This window comes from Rhinoderma darwinii, chromosome 3, assembly GCF_050947455.1.
Source record: "Rhinoderma darwinii isolate aRhiDar2 chromosome 3, aRhiDar2.hap1, whole genome shotgun sequence".
NCBI classification, from domain to species: Eukaryota; Metazoa; Chordata; class Amphibia; order Anura; family Rhinodermatidae; genus Rhinoderma; species Rhinoderma darwinii.
In genome coordinates, this window is record NC_134689.1 from 383370485 (window position 1) to 383398285 (window position 27801).

Consider the following 27801-nt stretch of genomic DNA (forward strand, 5'->3'; position numbering starts at 1 on the left):
TTTAAGCAAAAACAAAAAGTTTATTTTCTGGGGTATTAAAAACAAAACAGACAGCCAAATATATAAAAGGTAAGAAAGATCAGGCACTTGAGGTGAGAGCTCCTCGACCCATATACCGGGGTAATCTGAGAACAGACACTTGACATAAGGACATTTTGTTCAACCAAGGACAACAGAATCGGCAGTGAGCGGAGACTCAATTTGGCACTTGTAAAAAAAAAAAAAAAAAAAATCTCTGCGTTTTCACCAGCAATGGAATTCATCTTTGGGGAATGCTCACGCTGTTCCTTTAAGTGGACCCCTGAGCAAGCTCTGTTTGTATAGACATCTCACATATACATATATACACATACAAAGACAAAGGGGCATTGTAACCGTCTGTGCAGCATGGTGGGATTAGAATTTCAGCCATACAAAGAACATAGTGTAACACAAGAAAGTGCAATCTCTTTAACCCATGTGATCCCGGAAAATAAGCCCAAAATATCTTCTTCTAAAACCCCCAGTAAATTTAAGTGCATGAGTTGTCAGCTGTTAATTAAACATGTCTGTGAAAGCTGCGTGACAACCGACATGGGAGCTCCTGCATGGAAAAATATAATAGACCTTAAAGGGATACTCTGGTCAAAGCTTATGTTCTACCTAGTACAGGGTCTTAGGGAGTGGTGCATAACAGACCGTTTCTCTTATGTCAGGCCCCGCCCCCTAAGATCCTGCACAGTAGTTTTGCTTGAAGTGTTCCTTTAATAAATTGGACGACTCAAGGAATTGAATTCACTGGCGAACGTTCTATTTTTGGTCAACCAATAGAGCTTTGGTCTTCAGTGTAAGACAATAGCATGAATTTTTCTTTAAGACGAAGGTCAGTCATTCAGAAAGGCTACATTTATGGTGCCGGACTACAATGGCGACATGACAACGCATTGGTCAAACATGAAGATACTAAAGGTTTGCATGTCTCCTGATGGCATCACCGTCTCGATTTTGTTTGTGTCATTCTGTGATGTAACAAATCCCTCATGTTCCCTGCTCTATATAGGAGCTTTCAATTTATTTGGCAAAAGCTGTATAAGGACACACATACAATTCAATGAACAAAAACAGACATTTATGGCGTAGATAGGCCATAAATGACGGATTGGTGAGGACAGAACAGCTGAGACCCCCACTGATTCGGAGACCAATCCGGAGGTACAAGCTAATATTAAACGAGAGGTCCACATTGCTCAATGCATCAGAAATAAAAAAAATGAAGCAACTGTGCAATTAGAAGATTTTTAATTAAAGACGATCGCTTTGTGTATAAAGCTACTATGAAGACCTAGGTTTCCATAGTAACAGACTACAAAGAGATCCTGTGTAGTCTGATGCTGCAGTCATACTCCTTTCTATCTGTCCTCCACTTCTTACTAACGTTTGGTAGCTTAGTAAAGATTTGGGGGGGACAGACAGATAGCAATAGGACTGCAGGGTCAGACCTCACAGGGTTTGTTTGTAGCCGGTTACCATGGAGACACATAGGTCTGGAGCTGTAGTAACAGCATTATATGTGTAATGAAGACAATCTGCAAAGTTGCTACAAATAAAATTTCAGATGTACTGGAACAATAAAGAAAAAACCCAAAACGGTTGCAAAGGTATACCATGGGATTACATTATGCCTCAATATATTACCCTATATTCCTTTAAACCAGAGTTACATTTAAAAAGGGATTGTATGTGACGAAGAAAACATGGCTGTTTATTCCCAGGACCAGCGCCACTCCTGTCTATGGGCTGTTTGTGGTATTGCAGCTTAGCCTATTTGAGTGAATGGGGATGAGATGCAATACTGCGCTCAGCTCATGGACGAGAGTGGCGCCCTTTTTTGGAAAAGAAAAGAGTAGTCATGTTTTTCTAAACCGTGAAAAAAATCTTGCAAGAGGGAAAAAAAAACAAAAACTAAGAAATCAATTTGCATACATTTTACAATGTCAACCTATCATTTCTCCTAGCCCTATCGATTTTTATCAATAAAAAAAAATTAGCCTTTAATCTCAATGATCAGATAATACTAGTAAAAATGACAGAATTCAAAACGTTAAAAAGAAAATTAGTGCATCGGTTCGTGCGAAGGTCTAGCTCGGTGTACGTGTGGTCATTCATCCAGCAGACAACGGTGGACATGTCATAGGACACTGGTCTGTAACCTATGGCTCTCCAGCAGTTGTAAAAAAAACAAACTACAAATCCCAGCATGTCCCCACAGCCTACGGCAATATCAAGAGTTTAGGGGAACAAGGAGTACCCCAAATCAATCTCCACATAGACGATCATCATCTACCATATGCCCAGCAGCAAAAAAATCCATTGCATCATGAGGCCAGGATCTCAGTTAGGGCAATGGTAATGTGATACTGAGATTGCATTACGCCAAAGCAGAGGCCAGTTCAAGTAGGGTGCCCGACAAATATGGTATTGTAGTAGTAAGACGTTGGCAGAAGTTAGGTACGCACCGGTGTAGAAAACATGGCGGAAACAAGGAGAAAATTAAAGTACAAAGAAGTGATGTCATAAGGACCCGGCCAGTCCCAGTAGCGACAGACAGATGGGTGTGATAGAGAGACAAAGGAGATTGTTTGTGTCGGCCATTAAACTATACAGCCATTTTTTCCCCATCCAAGATTGGGCCATTAACAGAGGTGGACATATTGAGTATTCAGTCCGGACCCCTGCAGCACTACCAAATAGGGGTCCTGGGGACAGGAAGACGGGGTTAGCGAGGCATCTGGACATCTATGGCTTTTACCTATGAGGTAGGTAACTAGGAGGAAGACCACCGAAAATTAGTGTAATCACAAAACAGAATGCCGCCCTCATATATACACACACAAGACATGTATAAACCACAGGCGGAAAGAGGTATCATACGTTCACATATTTACAAAAGATATACACACACGCCGTGAAACTGCAACCGGACACACAGCCAGTGTGAACATTAAATTAAGTTTAAAATTCAGTGTTTTCAGCTTTGTAAAAAGAAGGATGTACGGGCATCATGCCGTGCGGCGTCTCAAGATCGTTCTGTAAATTACACTTCTAAGTCGACCTGTGCAGTCTTCTTCTTTGCGCGAGGTTTGCTGCTCCGGACAGATGCCTATAACTCGTAGAAATAGAGAAGTGGTGAGGCGTGGTTCTGTGCACCGTGCCCGGATCAGCCGATACAGGATAGTAGCAATGTGAAGTTGTGACATATACAGTGTGTGCGACATGGTACGTACAAGTATAGCAGTACACAAAATATAGTGGTAGTGTTAGGCAATGTATACCATGTCATATATTAAGTATAGTAGTATTGTCCATGACATGGTACATACAGTACAGTGGTAATAGTGTCCATGACATGGTACATACAGTATAGTAGTAGTGTGTATGACATGGTGGTGTAGTAGCAAGGTGTATGACATGGTACATACAGTATAGTAGTGTGTATGACGGTGGTGTAGAAGCAGCGCGTATGACATGGTACATACAGTGTAGTAGTAGTAGTGTGGTGGTGTAGTGTAGTAGCAGCGCGTATGACATGGTACATACAGTATAGTAGTGTGTATGACGGTGGTGTAGAAGCAGCGCGTATGACATGGTACATACAGTATAGTAGTAGTAGTAGTAGTGTGGTGGTGTAGTGTAGTAGCAGCGCGTATGACATGGTACATACAGTATAGTAGCAATGTGTATGACATGGTACATACAGTATAGTAGTAGTAGTAGTGTGGTGTAGTGTAGTAGCAGCGTGTATGACATCGTACATACAGTATAGTAGTAGTGTGTATGACAAGGTACATGCGGTATAGTAGTAGTGTATGACATGGTGGTGTAGTAGCAGCGCGTATGACATGGTACATACAGTTTAGTAGTAGTGTGTATGACATGGTGGTGTAGTAGCAAGGTGTATGGCATGGTACATACAGTATAGTAGTAGTGTGTATGACATGGTGGTGTAGTAGCAAGGTGTATGACATGGTACATACAGTATAGTAGTAGTGTGGTGTAGTAGCAAGGTGTATGACATGGTACATACAGTATAGTAGTGTGTATGACATGGTGGTGTAGTAGCAGCACGTATGACATGGTACATACAGTATAGTAGTGTGTATGACATGGTGGTGTAGTAGCAGCACGTATGACATGGTACATACAGTGTAGTAGTAGTAGTAGTGTGGTAGCAATGTGTATGACATGGTACATACAGTGTAGTAGTAGTAGTAGTAGTAGTGTGGTAGCAATGTGTATGACATGGTACATACAGTATAGTACCGTGTTTCCCCGAAAGTAAGACAGTGTCTTACTTTCTTTTTATCCCCAAAAGCCCCACTATGTCTTACTTTCGGGGTATGTCTTATATTGGAAAAAAAAAATTTTTTTTTTTTTTCACAAACTTTATTTAACTGTTTTACATTTTTTTTTTTTTTGTCCCACCAGGGGACTTCACTATGCGATGTGCCGATCGCATATATAATGCTTTGGTATACTTAGTATACCGAAGCATTATTGCCTGTCAGTGTAAAACTGACAGGCAACCTATTAGGTCATGCCTCCGGCATCGCCTAACAGGCAGATGCTGAAGGCAGACCTGGGGGTCTTTGTTAGACCCCCGGCTGTCATGGAAACCCGACGGCGACCCGCGATTTGTTTGCGGGGGCGCCGATCGGGTGACAGAGGGAGCTCCCCCCTCTGTCAAACACATTAAATGCCGCTGTCACTATTGACAGCGGCATTTAATGGGTTAAACTGCCGGAATCGGCGCGCGCTTCGATTCCGGCAGTTGCAGCAGGAGCCAGGCTGTGTATAACAGCCGTGCTCCTGCCGCTGATCGCGTGGGTACAGTCTCAGTACCCGCGCCATCACAGGACGGATATATCCGTCCTCCTGCGCGAACTAGCAGCTGCTGAGGACGGATATATCCGTCCTTCGGCGTTAAGTGGGAGTGGAAGTGGGCAGGAGGCGGCAATACCCCCGTGTTTCCCCGAAAGTAAGACATATGTCTTACTTTCGGGGTACGGCTTATATTAGCCGACCCCCCTGAAACCCCCGATACGTCTTACAATCGGGGGTGTCTTACTATCGGGGAAACACGGTAGTAGTGTGTATGACATGTGGTGTAGAAGCAATGTGTATGACATGGTACATACAGTATAGTAGTAGTGTGTATGACATGTGGTGTAGAAGCAATGTGTATGACATGGTACATACAGTATAGTAGTAGTGTGTATGACATGTGGTGTAGAAGCAATGTGTATGACATGGTACATACAGTATAGTAGTAGTGTGTATGACATGTGGTGTAGAAGCAATGTGTATGACATGGTACATACAGTATAGTAGTAGTGTGTATGACATGTGGTGTAGAAGCAATGTGTATGACATGGTACATACAGTATAGTAGTAGTGTGTATTACATGGTGGTGTAGTAGCAGCGCGTATGACATGGTACATACAGTATAGTAGTGTTCTGCGTTGTGTATAACAGCACATTCAGGACAGTAGTAGGTGAATGCTGTGCGATCACACACTGTCTGTACAGTGGTAACGGTAGGCTGTGTGTCTGTGTATAGAACACGTTAGGTTATTACTATTCCTCACCTCCCTAGACAGCCCCTTCTTCTTTGACACCCTCAGACTCTGAGTCCTCTGCAGTGGTTTTTGTGGTAGGCTACCTCTTGTTCTCGCTGAGGATTTGCTTTCAGTGTCTGACCACCTTTCATCCATGGAGTCACTATCGGCTTGGGACTGAGTTGAATAACCTGTAAAAGAAGTGTTTATAGACAATGCTGACAAAACATAATTATATGTCAAGCCACAGGAAAAAAAAAAAAAAACCTCACCAATAGGGCGGCGATGGAGGTCAGCTTCTGGATATAGGGGATCTCTGTAGTGTATGGGAGCATCATCTGGGAGCTCCCTCAAATCCTGCATGCTGAAGCTGCGTAGACGTCCAACTAGAGCTCCTTGTCCCTGGAAAAAGCAGGCAGAAACTTACATTTTATAAAGCAGTTTTTTACTACAACGGGGTGGTGCGGACTCAAGCTTAATCCCCCTGCACCTGCAATCTAGCAGGAGCAGGTTGGGTGCCCAAGTTGCACATTTACAGTGCGTGGCCCTTAACTAAAAGGCATTTTTAGATCATAGACATTTACGGAATAGTGATGGAGTAAATAAATATTTCTAAATATTGCCCTTGCGGAGGTACCTTGCTGGCGGCTTGCACGGCCGCACTGGCCGCTATGTTTAGACCTTTTCGTCCAAGAGTGACAACGGATTCGTAGCTTCGCTCCTTTGCCTGCACAATATATGTGTCTATCTCCTGGTGAAAGAAAGAAGACTTACGTTATCTAAGGGAAGCGGCAGAGAGATGGTTAATACACAGGTATTTCGCTGGTCTTCAGACTCTTCTGCAGCTGTTCTGTCAGGTAAAGAACAGGTCAGAAGAGACGCAGCCCGGGGGGCAGAGCTGCCACAGATGACGGCCGTGTCTCTAACACTTGAGATACACAGAGAATCTGCACGACCTAGAAGTGAGAGGAACACTAACAAACATGTAGTAGAGGTTGCCGATCGGTAATGCTTTTTGCCACGTCCTCAGCCACTGTATAAAGGACGTGGGCAGCACTTGGTGAATGCTTTGCCAGCAAGCGGGTCTCCTCGTCACCACTGATTGAAGGAAAGCAACTGACAGGGGTTTCATCAAGTGCGGCCCTCCTACAAGGAGTTTGGGGGGCTGTACAGGGGTTGCCCTGCACTGCTGTAGTTGTTGCATTATTTCAGAATTAGTCCCACTAACCCCATGTTTAGTCCTATTCGAGTATGAATGTTCTACACGGGACTTCCCTCTGGGATATACCAAACTGAGCAGGAATACTTCCCCTAATGACCATCATTGCAGGAGCTTTTACTGCTTGATTTTTTTGAAAATGAAGCTCTTCATCTGGAACTACAATTCCCAATAATGATCGGAAACCTGACAAGCTATGCTGAGAGCAGTAGTTCGGTAACGTGGGAGGAGCTAGAGTTTCAGAGATCAGCCCAGAGATCAGCAGCTATAAAGCAATCAACTTCTACAGTTAAAAATTGAAGGCCTTGTCCATTAGGGAATTCTGATTTAATAAAGAAGGGGGTTCAGTATACTTGGCCAGAGAGGAGAGGGGTTACAAAGAGTGTCTCTCGCACTGGAGAACCTGCCTTAGGAGTACAGTACATTGAAGGACCGCTGTGTAAGGCTTAAGGGGGGTTATGCACCAGATGGGTCATCAGTATATCATCGGTGCGGGTCCGACACCCAGACCCCGCACTGTTAAGCAGCTCCTGCTATCTCCGGGCACCGGACGTTATGGTCCATTATCCCATGTACAGAGCTGGAAGCAGTTGGCTCCGTACATAACATAGCGACCCTGCTGCAGCTCTGCTCTTATTCACTTGAATAGGAGAAGAGCTGCAGTACGGCAGCTCGTCGCTATTCAGTGGCCGGTGCCAACTGCTTCCGGCATGTACGTCCGGGGCTCGGAGGCAGCCGGAGCGGTTTAACGGTGCGGGGTCTGGGTGTCAGACACCCACAGATCATGTACTGAGGACCTATTCGGTGGACAGGTCATCAGTTGTCCAGTAGTGGACAGCCCCTTTAATTTCCCCTGTGGGGGCGCTGCAGGGAAATTAAACACTTACTGCCAGGTTTCCCCATAGATTACAGCTGATCAAAGGGGGCTTGAGCAGGACGACACTGTTTATTTGTTAGAAGGGTCCCTGACAATAAGCTAATGATTGTCCAAAGCAGACAACCCTTAAAAAGAGCATATTCCTCCAAAAAGAAAAAAACAGGTCACATCTAAAGTCCTTTTCTCTTAAAATGTAATGCTACCTAACCCATCAGCAGAAGATGGGTAAGGGCCTGTTCACATCAGTGTTGCCCTTTCTTTGAGGGGTTCCGTCGGAGGTAAAGATCACGCTGTGATGGGACTTCCATGGCTCTGGTGAAGGACCTGTGGGAGGAAGACGGAACAGACATCGCCTCCATCCGATGCAGATTCGGATAAACGTCCTGGAGGCGATGTCTGTTGACTCTTCCTCCCGCAGGTCCTTCATCGGAGCGAGATCACGCTGTGCAGTGAAACAAGTGGGCATAAATGGTGAAGTGTATGACGCTGATTAGTCAGCGTCATACACTCTTCTTTACAATGCCCACTTGGTGAAAAGTTAAAAAAAACACCCAGTTGGACATTCAGAACAAGTTAGCATAAAACTAAAAACGATCATAACTTGGTCAAAAATAAACCACAACTGTTCTCTACATTAAAGCACCGATTAGATTAGGTAGGAGATAGGGCACTTATAAACTGGTGACAGAGCCTGTTTAAAGAGGCTCTGTCACCAGATTTTGCAGCCCCTATCTGCTATTGCAGCAGATCGGCGCTGCAATGTAGATTACAGTAACGTTTTTATTTTTAAACAACGAGCATTTTTGGCCAAGTTATGACCATTTTTGTATTTATGCAAATGAGGCTTGCAAAAGTACAACTGGGCGTGTTTAAAGTAAAAGTCCAAGTGGGCGTGTATTATGTGCGTACATCGGGGCGTGTTTACTACTTTTACTAGCTGGGCGTTCTGACGAGAAGTATCATCCACTTCTCTTCAGAACGCCCAGCTTCTGGCAGTGCAGACACAGCCGTGTTCTCAAGAGATCACGCTGTGACGTCACTCACAGGTCCTGCATCGTGTCAGACGAGCGAGGACACCGGCACCAGAGGCTACAGATGGTTCTGCAGCAGCATCGGCGTTTGCAGGTAAATCGATGTAGCTACTTACCTGCAAACGCCGATGCTGCTGCAGAATCATCTGTAGCCTCTGGTGCCGATGTGGCCGACACGATGCAGGACCTGTGAGTGACGTCACAGATCTGCACTGCCAGAAGCTGGGCGTTCTGAAGAGAAGTGGATGATACTTCTCATCAGAACGCCCAGCTAGTAAAAGAAGTAAACACGCCCCGATGTACGCACATAATACACGCCCACTTGGACTTTTACTTTTCAACACGCCCAGTTGTACTTTTGCAAGCCTCATTTGCATAAATACAAAAATGGTCATAACTCGGCCAAAAATGCTCGTTTTTTAAAAATAAAAACGTTACTGTAATCTACATTGCAGCGCCGATCTGCTGCAATAGCAGATAGGGATTGCAAAATCTGGTGACAGAGCCTCTTTAAAGACCACAACTCTCAGGTGGGCAAATCTGCCATCAGATAAAGTCATATCTTATCTGGGACCAGATATTCCTGTCCTTGAAGTGTAGATTCCTGTACCTATAGTGGATGATTGTTCCAAACCCATTGGTCTACGCACACAGCCGGCAGCACAGACATCCTACCAAGCGGCCTCAGGGCGGTCGCACGGCAGTGTTAGTGGTGAGAAAATCTATAGTATACAGTACCTTTTCCCGTAGGGACAGGGCAGGATGCACACACTTCCTGTACAGTAAGCTGGCTCCTCGTGTGTATGGGGACAGCAGCCAGACCACAAAGGCCATCTTAATCTCATAGTAAAACGGGAACCTGTCCAGGAAAAACGGGATGGGAGAAAACAGTATATAATATAGGACAGGTCTAGATGAAATGTAAAAAGCAGAGACCGCATTCAAGGCGAGTTATCAGTATGTCATTTTATATGCAATGTCTGCTTTGGAAGGCCTCTATGTATTATTAGGGCATCTGGATGTAATACAAGGCGATCCCCCACTCCTCTTATTATTAGCCAGAGCTAAAAGCCGCTTTCCCTCCGTAGGACCCAGCTCCACAGCCCATTGATTTCACAAGTTGCTGTGTAACAATAGTAGTTGATCACCGGGGGGTCCTAACTCGTTGTAGAGGGTCCGGTCACACACACAGCAAATTGTTGTTCAAACCAGACAATCCGATTTACGACTTCCGGATGCAACTAATTTTGGCCTTCAGACGAAACTCTACCATGGAGTCATGTTAAAAAGGATAAAGACAACCGAAAAATAAGTTTTAGCCGATTTCTGGGAGGAGCTGCGTTTCGTTATGCAGGAGAAATGTATCAGGGATGTCACGATACCAGAGTTTGGACTTAGATACCGATACTTAGTGTAGTATTGCGATTCACGACACCGAAACGATACTTTGCCAACAATAAAAACATTTTTAAAAAAAGGTCCTACCATTTTCTGATGTGAGGCGTGTGGTGTGATGAATTTTGCGGGGCAGAGTATGAAGAGTGACTTCACTTTCAAACTGTTGCTGAGACGAAGGTATAGAAGTGCTCAGCTCAGCGATTTGCTCCTTCGGCTGTGATCAGCGCTCATCATCATCACCGTCTTCAGCCTGACGAGGAGCGCTGATCACAGCCAAAAGGAGCAAAATCTCTCAGCTGAGCGCTTCCGCACCTACGTTTCAGAAACGGTGGGGGTCTCGGCACCCGGACCCCACCGATCCAAACTTTTGATATGTCTCTATGACATTTCACAAGTTTAATGAAAGTGTAGTCACTCTTATAATAAGATCTTAGAAGTCCAATACACTAGTCTGAGATAATAAGACTCCCTTTATGAAATAGGGTTCCCTTTTTTAGTCTATGGTAAAATAATCGATGGCAGCCCCCTTACCAGGAGAGGAAAATGTCAGTGAAAGTTTCTACAGTCATGAAGAGGGCAAAGACGATCCAGTACATCATCCAGCGCACCTGAGAAGACAGAACGATCGTTACATCCATTGTGCTGCATTATTTGCTGTAGGGACGGGGTGAACAACCTTTTCTGGTTCGGGGACCACATTGTCAGATTGTACAATTCTCAAGGGCTGCAAAAAAAACGTAAATGTTTCTGATCCTATTGTTCCCCAAGTCGTCCCCCTGCTGGGATAAGCAGCGCCAGATTGGAGGTTAACTGCTTCTCCCCACCCCAGAATCTGCATACTGCATGTGGTTAACAGGAGAGTCAGCAATACTATATAGGTATTTCATGTCCGGGGCCAAGAGAACAAGTTTTAGTTGCCAACTATAAAATTATCCCATCAGGCCCACCCCCGTCCATACGTCTGGTTAGGGCCTATGAACCGCATAGTCGGAGGTCCTCTGTTCGGGATCCCCCTCTAGAAGCCACTAATAAGCTGCAGTTTTCACGTGCTCGGCCCGTCCATGTAATACATTCACATCAATAAACGCGAATGCCCGTTGTGGGGAAAACGTCTCATCATTGCAGCTTCCCCGGGCAAAACCTGCTCTAATGTATATGTGACCTTCTTGTTATACTCACATATTCTCGGACATTCTTGGTTTTCACAGCTTTGTATGATGAATAGGCAGGATACAATAAACCAAAGACAAGCCTACGGGGGAAAAAAAAAAACAACTTTTGACACGTGATAAAAACAATGGACTAAAAAACAAACCAAAAAAAACAAACAAAAAAAACAAAAACACAAAAAACACAACATAACACCCACACCAGACATTGCACATATGACTACTTCATGGGTGAGGTTGTGTAATTGTTAACCCACCGTACTGTATACAGGGAGAGTTTACGAGACACAACACGTTGCACACCCAGGAAGACGCTCAATGAAATACCCAAAATAGTCGTTAAACATGCGCCAGCATTAGTCAGACTGAGTACACGCCGAGCCTGGTATCCACCCAGCTGCCCAGAGAACACTGCCCACTGCATTCTGCACCCCCGACCCCTGATTTATATGCAACTTCAGCTCAGGGAAAGAAGAAAACATGTATTTATTTCTCTCGTGCTATGGACAATCCAGAGGATCAGACTGCCGTATACAGATGAGATATTCTGGGGATCAGACAAGCCGCTGAGCCCATCTATAGCCAGAGATATATACCCTCTATACCCCTCGCTGGCTGGCAATGAACTGCAGGACCCCAGTTGTACTCCAGACGATGACGCACGCTTTCAATCCTCTCATGTCCACATATACATCAGACCGTTGTTTTAAACTGGCATAGTGCCAAAATATTTAATATGCCATGCCACACACCCAGGAGGCAGAGATACGGGGGTGGCTTTATGGTCCTCACTACAGAGCAGCTTTAGTTGTCCCTGCTCCTGCCCATGACGTGGCCCCCGGTTGGATCTAGTTTCAGAAAATCATCAAATTCTGCCCCTTGACCCTTCAGAAACACTATGTAAAAAGCAACTAAAAACTTTTAAAAACAACTTTTGACACGTCATAAGTTTTGATCGGTGGGGGTCCGAGCACGAAGCGGCAGAAGCGGTAGGATGAGCGCTGTGCTGCTTCATATCGGATCGGCAGTTGGTGTACAGGCTCAGACTTTCTATTGAGCCCGAGGAAAGGGGCTTCTGCCAAATTGACCAGCGTCCCCTCCACGTCACAGCAGGGAGTAATTATAGTTAAAAGTGGCACCTGAGGGGGTTATTTGGCCCTTCTGCTACACCAGTATTATAAATGGCACATGGTAGGTGGGGGGCACTGTAACAGATACACCTCTATGTCCCAGCGAGACCATGGTAGAGCTACAACAGCTTACAGTGTGAGCACCCCAGCAAACAACTCCTCATATCTCAGCTTCCTGGAGGGTGACATGAGGGAGGTGGAAAACGGTCATTATGTGAAGTCTAAGGGCTCATTCAGACGAGCATAAAACTCGTCCGTGTGCTGCGCGTGGAAATCACTCCCAGAACACGTCCCATTGATGTCAATGCGGCCGTTCACACATGCAGGAGCTTTCACGCAGCGAGAGTCCGCCGTGTAAACTCACTGCATGTCCTATATTGGTGTTTTCGCGCACCGGACACGGATACATATCCATGTGCAGTGCGTAATTTGCACATCAATTCCATTGAAAAAAAAAAAAAGAAGTGCTTTGTGAGTGTGTGAAAAACACGTGCCACTCGCAAAACACACTGATACATAACGCAACGCACACAGACCAGATTAACGCACATTTTTTACACGCGTAAATCTGTCACGCTCGTGTGACTGTAGCCTAAGGAGAGTTAGGCTGATCATACACATTAGATAGCTCCTGGTTGGACAGCTGACAACCATTCCTCCCGATCCCTCATACACAGACAACTCTGTCGGCGACTTATCTCCCCTGAGAACAAAAGGATCGGGCATATTGGAATCCAACCACCCGATCCTTCTTACCCCAGACATCTGCTGTCAAGGCAGTCGGGAGGCCCCCATATACATACACATTAGATGGTCGGCTGATCATGCCGAAATCGGCATATTCAGCCGGCATTGATCTAATCTGCATGTCCACCTTTGGGATGTAACAGTTTCTTACGGCGGACATCATAAGGCCATCTGCTCGTCCTAGTAATTTCCCTTTATTCGCTAAAGAGGATATCCATGTCGGACACCGTTTTTGGCTCTAGAGGACGACCAATGTCTACTAAAAACAATGGTCGCCAATGATGTCACTGGCGGCCCTAACACTTTGTGTTCTATAGATTAATCCTAAAAGGCTGTGATAGCCGAGATATGAAGCCAACCAGTCAATCATATAACTTGTAGGTGGAAAGTGTAATTATAAGAATGGTTGGCAGGGAATGGAAACTCCAGCAGAGAGATAAAGCTCTGGGGGGAGGAAGTGTCAGAAGAATGGCGGTGACAACAGACATAGGAGCTCCGGTGTGGTCACCTGCTGACTGCAGCTCTGGTTGCTAGGCAACAGTCAGAACGTACTCCAAACTGCCTAGCATACACAGCATGTCATAAAACTAATTCATTAATGAGACTGACGGACTCACTAATGGAGAATTAGAATGGAAATGGCAGCCGTTAACCTAGATTATGACTTTGTCATCTTCAGAAAAATAAGCATTTATACTAGAAACAGAATAGAACAGACCTAAAGTACGCAGCGCCAAGGCTCTGACAGGTCCGTGCGGGGGACACAGGGACCCTCATTGTATGACATGGCAGCAGTGGGTGAAGCCTTTCTACACATTGCACAGGCTGGGAGAGACCATGCCCAGGCAGATCACTGTTCACACGCAGCGGTGCTTCGCTTTGTAGGAGGTCTTTTTTTTTTTTTTTTTAAACAAATTTAGTTTAAAAACCCCATTATTAATAAATAAGACAAATATAAATTAATGCTGGAAAACTGACATATTTTACGCTAGGACTCCTACGCTTCTTTGTAATCACGCAAGTTCTCTTAACCCCTTCCCGACATTTGCCGTACATGTACGTCATGGAAAGCATTGACTTCCCGCATCTTGCCGTACATGTACGTCAAATGCAGAAGGGGTTACCGTATCAAAAATAAAAGTTTTAAAGTAAAGATGGCTGCTGTTCATAACAGCAGGACATCTGTACACGATGCCCAGGGGGGTGTCGCCTCCCCCCCGCATCGGCGATCGCCGCCATTGGCCGTTCAATTCAGACCGGCCAATTGCGGCTGTTTGCGGCTTTTGCCAATCACTGTGCCACAGGGCACAGTGATATGGTGGTGATTGGTGCTGTCTAGGACAGCACCAATGACTACCATGTTCCATGTAAAAAATGGCGGTGATGCCAGCCCCCAGATCGCTATGGTTGGTCGGTCAGCACCGACCGACCAATCGCAGCCATGGCGGGTGTTTGAAACACCCTACACCAGCCCTGCCCACCTCATTCCGGTTAGGAACGGTGAGCAGAGCTGGTGTGACCGTCTGTGAAGCCAACTTACCGAATCTGAGGCCTTCTGTGCTGCGATCCTGCTGTGACGTCTTCATCCGACTGCTTCCTGCAGAAGAGTGAACCGTCATCATCATCAACTGTGCTGCTGCTGCTGATTTTTTTTTTTTTTAGCAGCAGCACTTGTTTTTTTTCCTAAACTTCTTATCCCTGTACCCTCCCCCCCCATCCCACCCTCCCCATCTTTCCCTTTTTACGTCCTGCGGCCGCCGAGTGCGGATCAGTGACCGCCATCACTGACCGCCAATTTTTGGCACAGGACTTCCTTTTTTTTTGTATTTTGCACCTCCCTGTGTGCGCCCTGCGGCCACTGAGTGCTGATCAGTGACCGCCATCACTGATCAGCATCCGTGGTAATTTTTTTTATTTTTTGGCCTTTTTTATTACTGCACCTTTTTTTTGCGTGCGCCCTGCGGCTACTGAGTGCTGAGTCTAATAATCAGCCTCAGTGGTAATTTGTTTACGCAGGTTTTTTTTTGGCCTTTTTTTCTTCATTTTATAAAACTGTAAAAAAAAAAGACTAGCATTAGAGTAGCGGACGTTTACTGACGTCCGTTTTGTAAAAAAAGATATATAGCAGAAGTTCTAGCTATATATTTTTTTATACAGTTTGAATAAATTGACTTCTTATAGTTAGCGTCCATTTAGTGACGGACATTTAGTTCGTTCACTAAATTTTTGATAGCGTAGCGACAGTTAGTATAAATTTACATCTTATAGTCAGCATCCGTTTAGTGACGGACATTCAGTTTTTTTTTAACTGAAGTTCGTTCACTAAATTTTTGATAGCGCAGCGACAGTTAGTATAAATTTATAGCGTTATAGTCAGTGTCCGTTTAGTGACGAACATTCAGTTTTTTTTAACTGAAGTTTGTTCACTAAATTTTTGATAGCGTAGCGACAGTTTTAGTATAAATTTACATCTTATAGTCAGCGTCCATTTAGTGACATACATTCAGTTTTTTTTAACTGAAATTTGTTCACTAAATTTCTGATAGCGTAGCGACACAGTTGTAGCTCAGTTTTTTTTACAGTTCTATATTGAACGTTCAATAAATTTCTTTCTCCTAAATTTTTCTTATTCTTCTCTTCTTTTTCTTTTTTTTTTCCTATAAATTTCATATTACACGTGTAAAAGCACAACATACAAAACCACCTCTATAAAGAGTATTACACGTGTTGAAGCACTACATACCCCCCTAATAAAAATGGCCCAATCATCTCAAAGGCTCTACTCCGCTGAGGAGGCATACGCCATCCTGGCCTCTGACACTGAATCGGCCAGCGAGCGAGAAGAGGAAATTGCCCCATTCATCTTGACCTCATCATCCTCATCCAGTGATGAGGAACCCCCGCAAAGACGCCCCAGGACATCAGCTGAGGCAACCCCCCAAATGAGCGATACCCTGTGGAACCCACCCCCTGATAATTATGAGCCTCACATTCCAGATTTCACAGGGAGCTCTGGAATTCTATTTGAGACTGTAGGCCTCGCAGAAATTCACTATTTCAATCTGTTTTTCACTGAGGATTTTGTTAATGTAATGGCGGCCCAAACAAATTTATATGCCCAACAATTTTTAGCCCAAAACCCCACGTCATCATTTGCTAGGTGGACCCCCATAGAGGCAGCGGAGATGATGAAATTTTGGGGCCTTGTCCTACATATGGGCCTAGTAAAAAAAACCAGAGATTAGGCAATACTGGAGTGCGGACATTTTATACAGCACCCCATTATACCACATGGCAATGACCCGGGCACGATTTGAAATTATTCTGAAATTTTTGCATTATAATGATAATGCACAGTGCCCGCCCCGTGATGACCCCACATACGACCGCCTATTCAAAATCAGGCCAATGATTGATTATTTCTGCACCAAATTTCAGGAAGTGTACACCCCCGAAAAGAACATAGCAATAGACGAGTCCCTTGTACATTTTAAGGGGAGACTAAAATTCCGCCAATACCTGCCAAGCAAGAGGGCGAGGTATGGAATTAAAATGTACAAGCTGTGCGAGAGCAGCTCAGGGTACACCTACAGGTTTCGGGTTTATGAAGGGAAGGACACCAGGATAGAACCTCCAGAATGCCCCCCTGTCCTGGGAGTTAGTGGAAAAATAGTGTGGGACTTGGTGCACCCACTGCTGGACCAGGGTTATCACCTTTACGTGGATAACTTCTATACCAGCATCCCACTATTTAAATGCCTCTCCACCAGAAGTACTGTAGCATGCGGCACCGTGCGCAAAAATCAGAGAGGCCTCTCTAAAAATCTGATTGGGCAACCCCTAAGAAAAGGAGAAAGCAGGGCACTACACAGCGATAACTTGTTGCTGGTCAAGTATAAGGACAAGAGGGACGTCCTTATGTTGACCACAATACACGGTAGTGGCATCACCCCTGTCCCTGTCCGAGGTAGCACCACAATGACCCCCAAGCCAGACTGCATCCTCGGCTACAATAAGTACATGGGAGGTGTTGATCTCTCTGATCAAGTACTGAAGCCGTACAGTGCCATGCGTAAAACAAAGACGTGGTACAAAAAGCTGGCCGTGCACGTGGTACAGATGGCATTGTAGAACGCTTACGTGCTATACCGATGTGCAGGCCGGACAGGGACATTCCTTCAGTTTCAAGAAGCGGTTATCAAGGCCCTTGTATTTGGGGACCAGGAAGGGGAGAGCCCCAGTACTTCTAGAAGCGATGGTCCACGTATTGTACCAGGGCAACACTTTCCTGGCGAAATCCCCCCCACTGGTAAAAAGGGAAGGAGCCAAAAAAGGTGTAAAGTGTGTTACAACAGAGGGAGAAGACGAGACACAACTTATCATTGTGAAACCTGTCCCGACAAACCTGGCCTGTGCATAAAAGAGTGCTTCAAAGTTTATCACACATCCATGGATTTTAATTGAAACATTTTTTTAAATGCTCACTATACCCCTAGATAATTTACTCAAGGGGTGTAGTTTCCAAAATGGGGTCACTTGTGGGGGGTTTCCACTGTTTTGACCCCTCAGGGGCTTTGCAAATGCGACATGGCCACCGCAAACCATTCCAGTTACATTTGAACTCCAAATGGTGTTCTTTCCCTTCTGAGCCCTGCCGTGTGTCCAAACAGCCGTTTATGACCACATGTGGGGTACTGTTTTACTCAGGATAAACTGCTCTACAAATGTTGTGGTGCTTTTTCTCCTTTAGTCCTTGTGGGAATGAAAAAAAATTTTGCTAAACCTACGTTTTATTGGTTAAAATTTACATTTTCATTTTCACGGCCTACTTCCAATAAATTCTGCAAAAAGCCTGTGGGGTCAAAATGCTCACTATACCCCTAGATAATTTACTCAAGGGGTGTAGTTTCTAAAATGGGGTCACTTGTGGGGGGGGGGTTCTACTGTTTTGACCCCTCAGGGGCTTTGCAAATGCGACATGGCCACCGCAAACCATTCCAGTTACATTTGAACTCCAAATGGTGTTCTTTCCCTTCTGAGCCCTGCCGTGTGTCCAAACAGCCGTTTATGACCACATGTGGGGTACTGTTTTACTCAGGATAAACTGCTCTACAAATGTTGTGGTGCTTTTTCTCCTTTAGTCCTTGTGGGAATGAAAAAAAATTTTGCTAAACCTACGTTTTATTGGTTAAAATTTACATTTTCATTTTCACGGCCTACTTCCAATAAATTCTGCAAAAAGCCTGTGGGGTCAAAATGCTCACTATACCCCTAGATAATTTCCTCAAGGGGTGTAGTTTCCAAAATGGGGTCACTTGTGGGGGGTTTCCACTGTTTTGTGCCCTCAGGGGCTTTGCAAATGCGACATGGCCTCCGCAAACCATTCCTGCTAAATTTGAGCTCCAAAAGCCAAATGGGGTTCCTTCCCTTCTAAGCCCTGCCGTGTGTCCAAACAGCAGTCTATGATCAAATGTGGGGTACTGTTTTACTCGGGACAAACTGCTCTACAAATGTTGTGGTGCTTTTTCTCTTTTAGTCCTTGTGGAAATGAAAAAAAATGAGCTAAACCTACGTTTTATTGGGAAAAATGTAGATTTTCATTTTCACATCCTACTTCCAATAATTTCTGCAAAAAATTTGTGGGGTCAAAATGCTCACTATACCCCTAGATAATTTCCTCAAGGGGTGTAGTTTCCAAAATGGGGTCACTTGTGGGGGGTTTCCACTGTTTTGTGCCCTCAGGGGCTTTGCAAATGCGACATGGCATCCGCAAACCATTCCTGCTAAATTTGAGCTCCAAAAGCCAAATGGGGTTCCTTCCCTTCTAAGCCCTGCCGTGTGTCCAAACAGCAGTCTATGATCAAATGTGGGGTACTGTTTTACTCGGGACAAACTGCTCTACAAATGTTGTGGTGCTTTTTCTCTTTTAGTCCTTGTGGAAATGAAAAAAAATGAGCTAAACCTACGTTTTATTGGGAAAAATGTAGATTTTCATTTTCACATCCTACTTCCAATAATTTCTGCAAAAAATTTGTGGGGTCAAAATGCTCACTATACCCCTAGATAATTTCCTCAAGGGGTGTAGTTTCCAAAATGGGGTCACTTGTGGGGGGTTTCCACTGTTTTGTGCCCTCAGGGGCTTTGCAAATGCGACATGGCATCCGCAAACCATTCCTGCTAAATTTGAGCTCCAAAAGCCAAATGGGGTTCCTTCACTTCTAAGCCCTGCCGTGTGTCCAAACAGCAGTCTATGATCAAATGTGGGGTACTGTTTTACTCGGGACAAACTGCTCTACAAATGTTGTGGTGCTTTTTCTCTTTTAGTCCTTGTGGAAATGAAAAAAAAATGAGCTAAACCTACGTTTTATTGTGAAAAATGTAGATTTTCATTTTCACATCCTACTTCCAATAATTTCTGCAAAAAACCTGTGGGGTCAAAATGCTCACTATACCCCTAGATAATTTCCTCAAGGGGTGTAGTTTCCAAAATGGGGTCACTTGTGGGCGGTTTCCACTGTTTTGGCACCGCAAGAGTCCTTCAAACCGGATATGGTGCCTAAAATATATTGTAATAAAAACAAGGCCCCAAAATCCTCAAGGTGCTCCTTTGCTTCGGAGGCCTGTGTTTCAGTCCATAAGCACGCTAGGGCGACATGTGGGATATTTCTAAAAACTGCAGAATCTGGGCAATAAATATTGAGTTGCATTTTTCTGGTGAAACTTTCTGTGTTACACAAAAAATGGATTCAAAATGAATTTCTGCAAAAAAAAACGAAATTTATAAATTTCCCCTCTATATTGCTTTCATTCCTGTGAAACGTCTAAAGGGTTAAAACACTTTCTGAATGCTGTTTTGAATACTTTGAGGGGTGCAGTTTTTAAAATGGGGTGACTTTTTGGGGGTTTCTAATATATAAGGCCCTCAAAGCCACTTCAGAACTGAACTGGCCCCTGTAAAAATAGCCTTTTGAAATTTTCTTGAAAATGTGAGAAATTGCTGCTAAAGTTCTAAGCCTTGTAACGTCCTAGAAAAATAAAAGGATGTTCAAAAAACGATGCCAAACTAAAGTAGACACATGGGGGATGTTAATTAGCAACAATTTTGTGTGTTATAACTGCCTGTCTTACAAGCAGATACATTTAAATTGATAAAAATGCTATTTTTTGCAATTTTTCACTATATTTTGGTGTTTTTCACAATTAAATACTGAATGTATCGGGCAAATTTTGCCAGTAACATAAAGTCCAATGTGTCACGAGAAAACAATCTCAGAATCGCTTGGATAGGTAAAAGCATTCCGACGTTATTACCACATAAAGTGAAACATGTCAGATTTGAAAAATGAGGCTTGGTCAGGAAGGTCAAAAGTGGCTAAAGAGGGAAGGGGTTAAAAGGGGTTGTCCAAGGTGGACAAGCCCTGTCCATATGCCACCCTATTAGGGTATATGGACCTTGCTCTGTCATCCATAAATGCCCGTTCATTTACACAGGTGCCACGTAATACTTTTCCACGCAGCTTCTCGATCAGAAATAATTGATCACTGGGGGTTACAGCAGCCGGACTAATGAGACCCGTCCTGCTTTGCACTGATTCTCTGTATCAATGGGCAGCTGCCTCGCCAGGCGGGTCAGGGAACCCCCCACCCCCCCCCATTCAGGAGATAGGAGGGAAGAACAGCATATATCAGACATTTTTGGCATATCCAGTAGGTGTGCCATAAATGTCCGTCATAAGGCAACAGGAAGAACTGCTTACGGAGTTGGGAAAAAGTATATCAAAGGGGTTTTACCATAATCAGTATTTATCAACTATCCACTTTCTATGGGGATGCCGGAGATGGCGCCCAGCAGCCCCATAGGAAACGAATGGAGCGGTGGCCGAGCATGCGCAGTACCACTCCATTCACATGGGGCTCGCAGGGACGGCAAGGGAAGCAGTTCTCGGGCACGGTGGAGGTCTCGGGCAATCGGACACCCACCTATCAGATATTTATCACCTATCCTGTGATTATTGGAAAACCCCTTTAAGGCTCAATTCACACACAGCATTTTGTTGCATTTTTCACAGAACTTTTAGGCTGGGTGCCCACGTATCGAAAACATTAATAAATTGACCTGCGGTTCAGAGTTTAATTTCGCAGCATGTCAATTTAAGCTGCGTTTTTGTTGATTTTCAATTGTGAAACTAAGTGTTGCGACTTTTGCGGGCGCATGCGCAGCGATTACGCCGCAAAACTCGCAATTACAGAAAATAAAACAAAATACTTCGCCAGAACGCCCTCCTCCTCCCTGCAGTCCGGCTTCCTGGGATGACGTTGCATCCCATGTGACTGCTGCAGCCAATCACACGGGCTGCAGCATCATCCAGGGAGGCCGGACCAGACCGCGATGGGGGATGTGTCGCCATAACGACGACCTACGTAAGTATGAGCGGTTTTTACCGCTGCTTTCCCAGCAGAATTTCCGTCCGAAAAAACTCACCACAATGTGGTGCGGTTTTCGGACGGAATGTACGGCAGGTTCCAGGTCGTGTACGCTGCGTGGTTTTCACGCAGCGTATCCGTCCCGCGGGAACCTGGCTTTACAGAAAGTTGTGCGTTACGCACACGAACGCGTTTTAGTGGCCGCAATTCACCCGCATATCTGCAGGTGAATAGCGGACCCGTTCATTTCTATGGGCTCATGCACACAACTGTGGTTTCCACGGTCTGCAGGGAATTAAGCTAGGGGGGGGGGGGGGGGTGATGGGCTGTCAGAGGGGCCTCACCCCTCTTTCTAATGGCTCTGATGCCACCGTCGCTATGGACTGCGGCATCCAAGTGGTTTAACAGCCAGGAACATCGTGATCGCTGTTCCTGGCCGTTAGAGCGACGTCTCAGCTATAATAACACAGTGGACACCCACAGCGTATAGAGCGGGTGAGTGCAGTTACGTCATGGTGCGTTAAGGGGTTAAGATACGTCTTGTAGAACGCATGTTCTGAAAGCTAATTCCCCCATTAAATGTAGGTCGCAAGAGAATGTGTAGTCTTATTCCACGCCTCGTACCCTGTCAATTAAAAGATCGGAAATGGCCCACAATTGTTTTCTCATCTATAGGACATGTTCACACAGGTCGGATACGCTGCTTAAAAGTTCACAGTATCTCTGACCTGGAACCCGCAGGGAATTCTGACCGACAGACCACATCAAATTGTGGCGCAAGTTTTTATCCGCCATCACCGCTGCAGAAAGAAGACCAGGAAAAAAGGCCAATACTTCCCTTCACTGGCGCTGCCATAGCAACACATCCCTGCAGCCTCCTGTGATGACGCTGCAGCAGTCACATGGGATGAAAACGTGATCCCAGGGGGCCAGGCTGCGCTCAGAAGACAGGATCGCAACGCTAGGGCTTTGGAGGTAGTAAATATATATTTTTTCTATTCATTTTAAAATTAAAAAATGTGGGATTTTTTTTCTCATTTGTGATTTTTTGTGGCAGATTCACAGCGTTCCCGCCACAGAAGTTGCAACACGTGCCTCTTTGTTGCGGGTTTTACCTCCCCATTGAACTCAATGGGGAAAACCCGCCACAGAAGTGCAGTGATTCTGCAGAAGAAACGGACATGCTACCGATTAACCCGTTAGTGACCGGCCCATGGTGTTTCTACGTCGGTCACTAACGGGCCTTATTCCGATGCCATAGACTTTTTACGTCGCGGCATCGGAATACGTTTACAGAGCAGGGAGCTGTCAAAGCTCCCTGCTCTCAGCTGCCAGAGGCAGCTGAGGGCTGGGAGCGTCCCTGCTCTGCCGGGTGAGATCGATATTAGTATCGATCTCACCCGTTTAACCCCTCAGATGCGGTGCTCAATAGCGAGCACCGCATCTGAGTGGTTTTGGAGAGAGGGAGGGAGCTCCCTCTCTCCCCCACCGACACCCGGCGATACGATCGCCGAGTGTCTGTGTCTCCAATGGCAGCCGGGGGTCTAATAAAGGCCCCCAGGTCTGCCTGGAGTGAATGCCTGCTAGACCTAGCAGATGCCTGTCCGTGTTAAACGGCCAGGCAGTAATACACTGCAATACAAAAGTATTGAAGTATTATAAATGCGATCGCAGAATCGCATATTATAGTCCCCTAGTGGGACTAGTAAAAAAGTGAAAAAAAAAAGTTTAATAAAAGTTAATTTAAAAAAAAAGTGAAAAAAATGAAAAACCCAGCTTTTCCCCTTACAAAATGCTTTACTATTAAAAAAACAAAATAAAGTTACAAAGTTACACATATTTGGTATCGCCGCGTCCGTAACGACCCCGACTATAAATCGATTACATTATTTAACCCGCACGGTGAACGCCGTAAAAAAAATAAAAAAATATGGAAAAATTGCTGTTTTCTGTGAATCCTGACTTTAAAAAAATTTAATAAAAAGTGATCAAAAAGTCGCATCTACTCCAAAATGGTACCAATAAAAACTACAAGTCTTCCCGCAATAAAAAAGCCCTCATACAACCGCATCGGCGAAAAAATAAAAACTTTACGGCTCTTCAAATATGGAGACCCAAAAACAAATCATTTAGAAAAAAAAGCGTTTTTACTGTGTAAAAGTAGTAAAACATACAAAAACTCTACAAATTTGGTATCGTGGCAATCGTAACAACCCGCTGAATAAAGTTATTGTGTTATTTATATCACACGGTAAACGGCGTAGATTTAAGACGCGAAAAAGAGTGGCGAAATTTCAGGTTTTTTTCTATTTCCCCCCAAATAAAAGTTAATCAATAAATAATATGTACCTCAAAATGGTGCTATTAAAAAGTACAACTTGTCCGGCAAAAAATAACACCTTATACAGCTATATCGACGCAAAAATAAGAAGGTTATAGCTCTTGGAATGCGACGATGGAAAAACTTGAAAAATGGCTTGGTCATTAAGGGGTTAAACCACAACCGCAGATTTATTCAAATCTCGTCCACTTTGCTACTGTTGTAATACGTTGCAGATTTTCCACAGTGAAATCCGTTGCGGAAAACCACCAGTGTTTATGCTACGTGTGAACTTACCGTTAGGCCACATTCACACAAACCAGTGCAAAATCGGATGTGAAAAACTACATTTTTTCGCATCCAAGCTGCAGCCGTGTGTCCCGTGAAAACGGAAGAAAATAGGACATGCTCTATTATTCAACGGACGCTGACAGGTGATCATGAAATAAGAGTCACGCTGCGTCTTCAACCCATGACAAGTTCCCTCTGGCTAATAGAGGTGGGTCCCAAGACTGCAAGTCCATCCCTCCAGGACATCAAGAAGCCCTAACAGGACATATGGGTAAGAGGGCAACCCTAGTAATAGTCCAGCAATCCCTCAGACCCCCAGTACTGGATAATCACCCAGCTTTCCCAGACTCCTGAATAGAAGCTATACACACCTGGCTCTCACATTTTACTTAACTAGTCACAATCACCTTTCAGGAAACTGGGAAAGCTGGGTGAAAAACATCATCCACTGCAGGCTGCACCTATCGCAGGGATTCCCACCCAGCTTTTCCAGGCTGCTGAAAGCCAAATGTGCCTAGTTGGCCAACCTCTATGAGAGGTGCAATGGACGACATGACATATCGGCTGTCACCCAGCTTTTCCAGCCCTCACATTGTGAAACATATGACACATTAGTAATGCCTGGGGCGTCCATGCCACGTATCACCTGGCTGGGCACAGTGGGCAGGCAGGACAGTTCACCGTGTACAACTACAGAGGAGACAAGGAAAGGTCCCAGGACGCTTTACGTGTCATATGCTGGAAGGGAATGCTGGGACTTGTAGTTTCACAGGCTGCGTCGTCGGTTTATATAGCAGGATAGGGTGTGACACGTACGTGACACACCAGTAGCCGGCATATGGCGGTGTATATACAGAGAAGGACCGGGATACTCACACTACCGCCCGGGAGATAATCCAGGACACCATCCTCCCTCGTTGTCACTCTCTCCGGAGGTCTCAGCACTTCCGCTTCCGCAGAACTTGTGTATGGCCACAGCAACTCAAACTTGGAAGAAAACAAAGTTTAGCCAATCAGAAATACGAGTAGGCGGGACCGTCCACGCCCTTTCTACCGTCACCATGGAGACGCATCGTGGGTTACTGATTAATAGACTGTCGGTTAGGAGCGGGCAGAGCTGGTTAGGTTCCCCCTGTCTTTGAAGTCTATTGGTTTAGCCCCATTAATCCTTGCGGTCTAGTTATAGTGCGCCCCCCTTTCTGGCCTACAATGGACTGTTCAGTGTCACTAGTATTTGGTCACGATGCAAAAACTGTAAACATCAAAAAACGCACCAAAGCGCATGCGGTTTTTGGATTATTATTTGTTTCTTTTAACCCCTCAATGACCGGGCCATTTTGCGCGTTAATGACCAAGGATTATTTTTTGTTTTTTTTCACGGTCAGATTCCAAGAGTCGTAACTTTTTTTTTATTCCGTCGACATAGCCGTATAATGGCTTGTTTTTTGCGGGACGAGTTGTATTTTGTAATTGTACCATTTTTAGATGCTTATAATATATTGATTAACTTTTATTAACTTTATTTTAGGAGAGAATTGAAAATAAGCAGCTATTCCAGCATTAATTTTCACGTTATAAATTTACGCCGTTTACTATGCAGCGTAAATAACATGTTAACTTTATTCTACGGGTCGGCACGATTACGGGGATACCAAATATGTAAAGGTTTTATATCTTTTTCCTGCATTTGCACAATAAAAAGCCTTTTAGAAAAAAATTACTTGTTTTTGCATCGCCGCGTTCCAAGAGACGTAACTTTTTTATTTTTCCGTCGATGTGGCCGTATGTGGGCTTGATTTTTGCGGGCCAAGGTGTCGTTTTCATTAGTACTATTTTGGGGTACATAGGACTTATAGATGAACTTTTATTTAATTTTTTATGAGGGGAATGGGAGAAAAGAGAGAATTTTGCCGTTGTCTTTTGCGTTTTCTTTGGACGCCGTTCATCCGGCATTTTAATTAATGTGTTCATTTTATTGGTCAAGTTGTTACGATCGCGGGGATACCATATATGTGTGTGTATGTGTTATTTGTTTTGACACTTTTACTAAATAATACCACTTTTTGGGCAGTTTTATTTGATTTTGACTGTAATTATTATTATTTTTTTTCCAGAAACTTTATTTAACTGATTGACATTTTTTTTTTTAGTCCCACCAGGGGACTTCACTATGCGATCTGTTGATCGCATATATAATGCTTTGGTATACTTAGTATACCAATGCATTATTGCCTGTCAGTGTAAAACTGACAGGCAATCTGTTAGGTCATGCCTCCGGCATCGCCTAACATGCATTTGCTGAAGACAGACCTAGGGGTCTTTGTTAGACCCCCGGCTGTCATGGAAACCCGACGGCGACCCGCGATTTCTTTGCCGGGGCGCCGATGGGGTGACAGAGGGAGCTCCCCCCTCTGTCAAACACATTAGATGCCGCTGTCACTATTGACAGCGGCATTTAATGGGTTAAACTGCCGGAATCGGAGCGCGCTTCGATTTCGGCAGTTGCAGCAGGAGCCAGGCTGTGTATAACAGCCGTGCTCCTGCCGCTGATCGCGTGGGTACACTGTCAGTACCCGCGCCATCACAGGACGGATATATCCGTCGTCCTGCGCGAACTAGCAGCTGCTGAGGACGGATATATCCGTCCTTCGGCGTTAAGGGGTTAAATGCACATTTAACTGGACCTATGGGCCAAAGGGCCTTTTAAGCCCCATCAGTCACCAGGGCTAGTGTGCAGTTTAATCTCTGCACCCCTATAGTTATGCCCCTGATTACAGCATTGACGATGGACATTTACACCATTACAATTATTGTATTATACACAGCCATTTAAAAACGTAATAACAATGTAATTTAATGTGAAAACCCGACGACAACCATTTATTTTTTTAGGGTAAGGCCCCACGAAGCAACATTGATACGGCAGCAATGCAGCCGACAGACCACCGGCATCCTGCATGGGGAGGTTTTAAAATTGCTTGTTAATGGCTGCGCGTTGTTACGGTTAAACCGCCTTTTTAACTGCAAAATCATCAATTTCTTTGTTATTGATGAATTTTGCAGGTAAACAGTCGTTTAACACGCAACAACAACAAATTGACAACCGCACCGAACAGGGTGCCAGTGAGTCTCTCCGCTGCGCTAGTGCCGTTTCAAGGGCGTTACTCTTCAATTATTTTTCTGTATGAACGACCAATTTTCACCGTTCGGCTATGTTCACATGGCAAACGAATAACGGCTGTAAAATACGGAGCTATTTTCAAGGGAAAACAGCCCCTGATTTTCAGCCATTTTTAAAGCTTCAAGCGTTTTTTTGATGCGTTTTTACGGCCATTTTTTGAGACATTGAAAAACGACTCAAAAAACGGCTCAAGAAGTGACATGCACTTCTTTTTACGGGGCTTCTTTTTACGCGCTGTTTTTACAAATGGCCGTGTAAAAAAACATGCCCCGTGGAAACGAAACCCCGTTTCCCCAGTTGAAATCAAAGGGCAGATGTTCGGAGACGATCAGCCTCTGTATTTTTAGCCATTTTTCGGGGCATTTACGGCCCGAAAAACGGCTGAAAATAGCCCGTGTGAACACACCCTTGTATTTTTA

At 44.7% G+C, this 27801-nt stretch overlaps 1 protein-coding gene across 1 annotated transcript; it reads right to left on the reverse strand.

Annotated features, from left to right (window-relative positions):
- REEP4 (receptor accessory protein 4) lies at positions 1–25262 on the reverse strand. The gene is made up of 8 exons (XM_075858860.1): positions 25078–25262; positions 11300–11372; positions 10652–10728; positions 9461–9581; positions 6233–6346; positions 5868–5997; positions 5626–5786; positions 1–3139 (listed from the first exon to the last, which is right to left on the reverse strand). Exons 1-8 carry the CDS (start codon positions 25107–25109, stop codon positions 3074–3076), a joined length of 774 nt encoding a protein of 257 aa, XP_075714975.1. The 5' UTR covers positions 25110–25262; the 3' UTR covers positions 1–3073.
- Positions 25263–27801: the final 2539 nt, after the last annotated feature.

Bases quoted from the DNA above. Each gene is read 5' to 3' on its own strand.
- REEP4 (XM_075858860.1), bottom strand. From the start codon at position 25,109: ATGGTGTCCTGGATTATCTCCCGGGCGGTAGT. The intron at 11,373-25,077 runs GTGAGTATCCCG...TTTCCCCCGTAG, and splicing joins ATTATCTCCCGGGCGGTAGT to GCTTGTCTTTGGTTTATTGT. The intron at 6,347-9,460 runs GTACTGTATACT...TTCTTTCACCAG, and splicing joins CCCTGTCCCTACGGGAAAAG to GAGATAGACACATATATTGT.